The sequence below is a fragment of the Triticum aestivum genome, chromosome 2B (assembly GCF_018294505.1).
Source record: "Triticum aestivum cultivar Chinese Spring chromosome 2B, IWGSC CS RefSeq v2.1, whole genome shotgun sequence".
Lineage (NCBI taxonomy): Eukaryota > Viridiplantae > Streptophyta > Magnoliopsida > Poales > Poaceae > Triticum > Triticum aestivum.
The window spans coordinates 14,078,747-14,085,401 of record NC_057798.1 but is presented as its reverse complement, the minus strand read 5'-3'; the positions used below and the strand labels follow the sequence as shown (position 1 = coordinate 14,085,401).

Sequence of the window (6,655 nt, the reverse complement as noted above, 5' to 3'; positions counted from 1 at the left end):
ATTACTGATAAAAAGAAGTATAAATTTCTTGAAGTCAGAGGATGAAAGGATTAGGGCAAAGTGTGGATGGCCAGGATGTCCATGGCTCATTTATGGTGCAAAAACTAGCAGGTGCTCCAGGTTTCAGATCATTACATATGATGAGAATCATGAATGTGCACCAAACAGGGACAATCACCTAGTAACTGCAAAAGTAATTGCAAGAAGGTATGAGCACATATTAAGAGCCAACCCCACCTGGAAGATTGATAACATTAAGGCAACTGTTCTGAAGGATTTCTTTGCTGATGTATCAACATCAAAGTGCAAGGCTGCAAAGAAAATAGTGTTAGAGAAGCTATTAGAAGGGATGAAAGAAGAATACACCAAGGTCTTTGACTATCAGCTAGAACTTCTCAGGAGCAATCCTGGTAGTACCATACTTATTGGTTTGGACCCTACATGTATGGACCAAAACATCTTTCAAAGGTTCTATGTGTGTTCCAGTGCTATGAAGAAAGGTTTTAAAGCATGTAGAAGGGTTATTGGGCTTGATGGTTGTTTCTTCAAAGGGGCATGTCAAGGTGAACTTCTTTGTGCAATTGGAAGAGATGCTAATAACCAAATGTACCCAATAGCTTGGGCAATAGTGGAGCAAGAAACAACAGAAAGCTGGGAATGGTTTATTGGCCTTCTGATCAAGGACTTGGATATAAATGATCAAGGTGAAGGCTGGGTGTTCATTTCAGATCAACAAAAGGTATAGGTTATCATGTTTTATTTGATAGGTTCCTTTGTCTCGACGATGGATGCATAACTTAGTCATTTACTATCATATTTTATTTGATAGGTTTCGTCGCCTCGACGATGGATGCATGACCTAGTCCTTTACTACCATATTTTATTTGATAGGTTCCGTCACCACGACGACGGATGTATGACCTTGTCCTTTAGTAACGATAATTATGTTTTATTATTTGACAGGGTCTGGTTAGTAGCATGAAAGACTATCTACCAAAGGCACAACACATAATGTGTGCTAGACACATTTATGCTAATTGGAGAAAGAAGTACAGAGAGCATGCTCTGCAAAAGAAGTTTTGGGCTATTGCAAAGGCTGCAAACAGAGAAGACTTCATGTACAGAAAAGCTAAGTTAGCTCAAGACACACCTGAAGGAGCAAGGGATATAATGAGAACAGAGCCTAAGCATTGGGCCAGAGCTTTCTTTCCTGTTGGATCTCTTTTTGACTCAGTAGACAACAACTTATGTGAGTCTTTTAACAACGCGATCATTGAGACCAGATTCTATCCTGTCATCTCTATGTTGGAAAAGGTCAGGCACAAAGTTACACAAAGATTTCAAGAAAACAGGACAAAATCTGAGAAGTGGAATTCTAGTCCAATTTGCCCAAACATCTTTAAAAAGCTGAAGGTGAATATCAAATTGACACAATTTTGTGATGTGCTTTGGAATGGAAAAGAAGGCTTTAAGGTAAAACATGTCAGTGGTAGAGGAAGGAGCTACACTGTCAATTTGGACAAGAGGACATGCTCTTGTGGTTACTTGCAGCTGGCAGGGCTACCTTGTTGCCATGCTGTTAGTGCCATATACAAGAGTGGCAGAACTATAGAAGAATTCATTGACAAGTGTTATTCAGTTCAGCAGTTTAAAAAAATATATGAGCACTGCTTGGAGCCGGTGGAAGGTCGGGAAAGGTGGCCTATTTCTGAAAAACCAAGACCACAAGCTCCAGGTTATGTGAGCATGCCAGGTAGGCCCAGGAAAAATGACAGGAGGAGGGAAGAGGGAGAAGCACCAAAAGGCAGAAAAATGTCGAAGCATGGCATTCAGATTACCTGTAGCTTGTGTGGTCACAAAGGCCACAATAAGACAGGTTGCAACAAAAATCCTGAAAAGGGGAAGAAAAAGAATGCATTCCTGAAGAAATCTGGGAGGAAAATGAAAGCCTCTGAAGTAAATGCGCCTGCATTGCTTCACATACTTATTTACTTTCATTTTAGTAGTTACTCTTGCATTCTTTCACATACTTATGTAGTTTCATTTATTTGACCAACAAGCTAAAACTGATGCTCAGATCAGAGAAAACCAACTAGCTCAAAGCAAAGGAAAAGAACAAGCCCAAGAAGGAACAAGTGGAGGGAAGAGGAAGGCTACCCAAAAACAGAATGTACAAGCCAAGAAATCAAAGAACTGATCATGTGCAAGTCAAGATTTTTTTTCAAAGAACCGATCATGTGCTTGTCTAGTGCTTTCCTGATCATATTAGTATGTTAAAAGAAATCTCATGTTGCAAATGTTGGAACTAGTATTGAACTGCTGGTTATGTACTGTGAATTTAAATTGTTATGTCACATTGGTCAAGCACTGGCTGTTATGTCCAACTGATGGTTGTGATTTTTGTTTCAATAGTCCATCTACTTTATGTGCCAAATTGGTCTGAATGCCATTGCAGACTCTCTTCTTTTACAGTGTGGTTAATTGCAACTACCTCAAATGCAAATTTATATCTTCTGTATCTTGTCAACTTGCACATGAATAAGAAGAACAGATATCACATAGGTAGTAAAATCAGTACCATAAAACTCACTTATCCAACCATTACATCATTTTCCATTACATTGATCCTCTGGTCTAGCTACTAATGTAGCATAAATCCTGCAAATAAACCTGCCACTAACATGATCATGACATAGAACACACTACTACATACTGCATTCCTCTCCAAACTATTGCATCTAGCCCTCAATGCTTGAATTTCTGCATTCTTCACCTGCGGTTCTTGTCTCAGTGCCTCCTCTGCTCCATTGCTCTGCCCCTGTTCCACCCATGGCTGACGATCCACACCCATTCCTCTGATTCAACAGTTCATAGCATCAAGTCAGAAAAGAAGAGGACGAAAATTTTGTACAAGGAAAATATCGCAAGCTTACAACTCATGAAGCAGTAGTATCTTCTTCCAGAGTTATAAAATCCAGTGGCATACATTCGTCGGCTCGTACGGCATGTGTGTCTGTTGATAAGGGACGGGCGACCTTGATGGTGCCCTCCGCCCGCGGCCTCGGCCTGAGCACGACGGCACCGTCGTCGGCGACCTTGATGATGCCCTCCCCCCGCAGCCTCAGCCTGAGTACAACGCGCGGGAGAAGGATGCCATTGTCGACTGTTGTCCCCACGTCCACGTGCCTCCGTCTCCGCCGCCCGTCTGTCGCTGACGGACAAACCCTATCTTCATTCCCCATCCAATTTGGTTGCCTGTCGCTGCAACTTAACTGAAAAAAGAGATGAGCCCATACGCGGTCCGTATGGCATCTAATTACTCCCTAATCTATGCCACGTCACGCACAAACAAGCTTTCAGCAATCCCAACGACACAAACAAGATTTCAGCACTAATCAGCCGGGATAAGCTGGGATCAGAGAAGATGGGGTGCTAATTTCAGGGATTAGGAGGACAGGGTTCTTTTCAGACTTGCCATACGAAGTCAAGGTTTTATTTAGTTTTTTTTTTGACGGGATATAGTACTATAACTTTTGGTATGCGAATGATATTATATTTAGATTGAGTCCCCCATGGTGATGAGTGTGAAAAGTGCGTTTGCGTTTGCGTTTGCGTTTGCTGGGATATCGTATCCACCGTTGGCTGGTCGATCCAACGGTCCAAGCGATGCGAGTCCCCTCTTTCCCTTTGACGCCGGTTTCCCTGCTACTCCTACGTGAGTACAGTAGTAGTATTTTAGATCTGGGCTTCTCCTTCCTTCGCTCGATCCCCAAATCAAATCGCTGTCCTCCTCCACCCAACCCCAACCCCAACCCTAACCCTAGCCGCGCCGCGCCGCGCCGCCACCATCGATCCCCAAATCCCTAATCTCCCTCCACCAGACCCAGACAGACCCCAATCCAAAGCTAGCCGCCATGGCCCCTCCGATGGTTCTCCTCGACCGCGAGATTGAGTTCCGCCCCGACCCCGACCTGCGGGGATTCTGGGGCGATAGAGGGCCACAAACCCGCGATGCCATGACCATGAGCGATCAAGTCATGGAGTACCTGCGGACCTTCAAGGCCCGCGCGGTCGTCCACGATCCGCCGAAACCCTCCTTCCTCGACATACTGGTGCCGCCGCTATCCGACCCGCTCCCGCCGCCATACATGGGCCTGGACTCGGGCCGCATCTCCAGCACGGACAAGAACCTGGTCGCCCTCTACGCCGGCGGGTACCGCCCAGGCTCTAGTTTGCCCGGAGGCTATCTCATCTACGACGCCTGCAACGACTCCCTCTCCGTCATCCCCCGGCTCCCCGACGACGACTCCCAGAAAGCCTTGGGGCACCAGTCGGCAGTCGTCATGTGCGACTCCCAAGGCCAAGGGGACGGCTACCTTCTCGCCGAGCTCGTGGTTCCAGGACTGTCCCGAGCCGAGGTCTGGCTGTGGAAGTCATCCGCCTCAGAATGGGCCTTGCTGTCCGGGAGCCATCCCCTTCCATCCAGATCCAGCAGCTTCTCCGTTGACTCGTGCTTCTCTTATCGGGGCTCTACCCTTTGCTGGGTGGATCTCTTCCAGGGCATCTTGCTCTGTCATCTCAACCAAGACTACTGCAACAGCAAGTTCAGCTTTATTCACTTGCCACCAGATTGTCCAACCTATGATGTGGACAACCCCGACTATCCAGACAGCGCCCGCTCAGAGGAGTCCCGTTCTGTCGCCTGTGTTTGTGACCACATCAAGCTCATCGCCTTGGATGAATGTGGATTGGAACTCATCGTCTGGACTCAGTCGCCTCAACTCTCAGGCTGGACCAGAACCTCCAAGTACAATGTTGAACAAATCTGGGCAAACGTCAACTACATGTCTGCTGGTTTGACCAAGCTTGCTCTGTCGCTCCCTGTCCTGAGCATCCATCAAGACGATGTTGTCTTCTTAGTCGTAAATGATGACTTGGTGGTGGACCGTCGACTAGTGCGTGAAATCCAGTATTTGCTTCGTGTCGACATGAAGAATAACCATGTCCAGGTCTATCCACAGCCTACATGGTCTATTTATTCCCAGCTCTTGGCCAGTGAGTTCAGTGTGTACCGACGACAGGATCACCCGGTACTACCACCACCACCACCACCAAGCATACTTTCGTTTGCATACTACTGTCATTTTATTTATATATGTTCACTGTCACTGAATATGCTTTCATTTGCAGGCATGCAACTGTATTAAAATTCCAATGCTTGTTTATCGCATCCAGTTTGCTTCATACTCCCTCCGTAAACTAACATTTTAGTGATCTAAACACTCTTATATTAGTTTACAGAGGGACTACTTGTTAATTGAAATCAAGATATTTGGCCACCTCCCCATGTTGTAGAGCACATGTCTGATATTGATGCTCATCCACAGTCATGAGTCTGAAATCATTTTTTACTACAAAATTACTCTGCCCCCTTGTCATATTAGACTTCACATCATAATGATACTATTTTGCATGTTTATGGCTGTTTTTTTTCTTGCTTGCTTGATAGAGATAGTGTTATCATTAGCTTCACCTCTCCACTTTAAGATTTGATGACCAGGGCAGACATTCAGTGAATATAGCAGGGTACTTGTAGTTTGTTTCTGAACTTGGAATTGCATGAGTCCAGTGCATTCAAAGATGCACATAGCAGATGAAACATAATTTCAAACTAGTAGAGGTGAACACTGAGAACTGTCTGAATGAAAGATGTGAAAAGTAAAAAAAAATGTACCTTTGACACATATAGCTGTTTCAACAATTTTAATTCAGAGCATCCTGGACTGACCCTAGACATTTAGAGCATGTTGGACTCATCTTAGACATGGTGTTTAGTGTTGCCCAATTAATTAATATCGCTGCATATGTACTCAGCCTTGCACTTATTCCTTTTTAAAAATTGTTTTTGGGTAATTATAACCTGACATATGGTCATACTAAAAGTATTACATTTGACTGACATCTCTGTTTTTTTTTATGCCAGAGAGAGATAGAAGCAAGCGAGTTTGGTAAAAAGTGGAAAGAGGATGAAGATTTGAGATGTTGGTAACATGACATGTGGAACCGCCACTTAGGTCCACCACTGGAGACATTTAATGTTGTCATTATCAGATGTTAGTAGTTATAAACTGAATGGTGGGTACTTTGTGTTTTTACTCATGGCTTTATGTCTCCTGAGTGGCTTGTTTTAGATTTGTAATAACTGGTAATGGCATGTTTATTGTTGAGATTGTGTTGATTCTGGCTACATGCATCATTGTCATTTTCCTGCAGGAAAAATCCTACTGGTTTGTTTTACGTCTGGTTGATTTAAAAGTGCAATATTAGATGTTTGGAACTAATTGATGCCTCCTTGCTCTGCTGTTTGCTTGCCCAAAAGAAGATACATTCCCGATTTTAAAAGCACTTGATTTGTAAACTTCTGTGTTGCTAGACCTGACGGATTGGGTCTTGGTGCCCCCTTTGTTATACTCCCTCCGTCCGGAATTACTTGTTGCATAAATGGATAGAAATGGACGTATCTAGAACTAAAATAAGTCTAGATACATCCACTTCGCGGACAAGTATTTCTGGACAGAGGGAGTATTCCTTTGGTGGCAAGGCATGGACCATTTGAACTAGGGATGAAGCATTGTTAAACTGGTATATGGTGAGC

The 6,655-nt window shown here is 44.2% G+C and overlaps 1 protein-coding gene across 1 annotated transcript; it reads left to right on the top strand.

The window, feature by feature from the left end:
• The first annotated feature begins 3,739 nt into the window (after positions 1–3,739).
• On the top strand, positions 3,740–6,247 carry LOC123043127 (uncharacterized). Its single transcript, XM_044465478.1, has 2 exons — positions 3,740–5,090; positions 5,984–6,247. The coding sequence occupies exons 1-2, from the start codon at positions 3,915–3,917 to the stop codon at positions 6,047–6,049; spliced, it is 1,242 nt and encodes a 413-aa protein (XP_044321413.1). The 5' UTR covers positions 3,740–3,914; the 3' UTR covers positions 6,050–6,247.
• Positions 6,248–6,655: the final 408 nt, after the last annotated feature.

What these genes read in the sequence shown, in the direction of transcription:
- LOC123043127 (XM_044465478.1), top strand. Translation starts at nt 3,915, where the DNA reads ATGGCCCCTCCGATGGTTCTCCTCGACCGCGAGATTGAGTTCCGCCCC. An exon ending in ACCGACGACAGGATCACCCG is followed by an intron (nt 5,091 to 5,983) that starts GTACTACCACCA and finishes TTTTTATGCCAG; the next exon opens with AGAGAGATAGAAGCAAGCGA.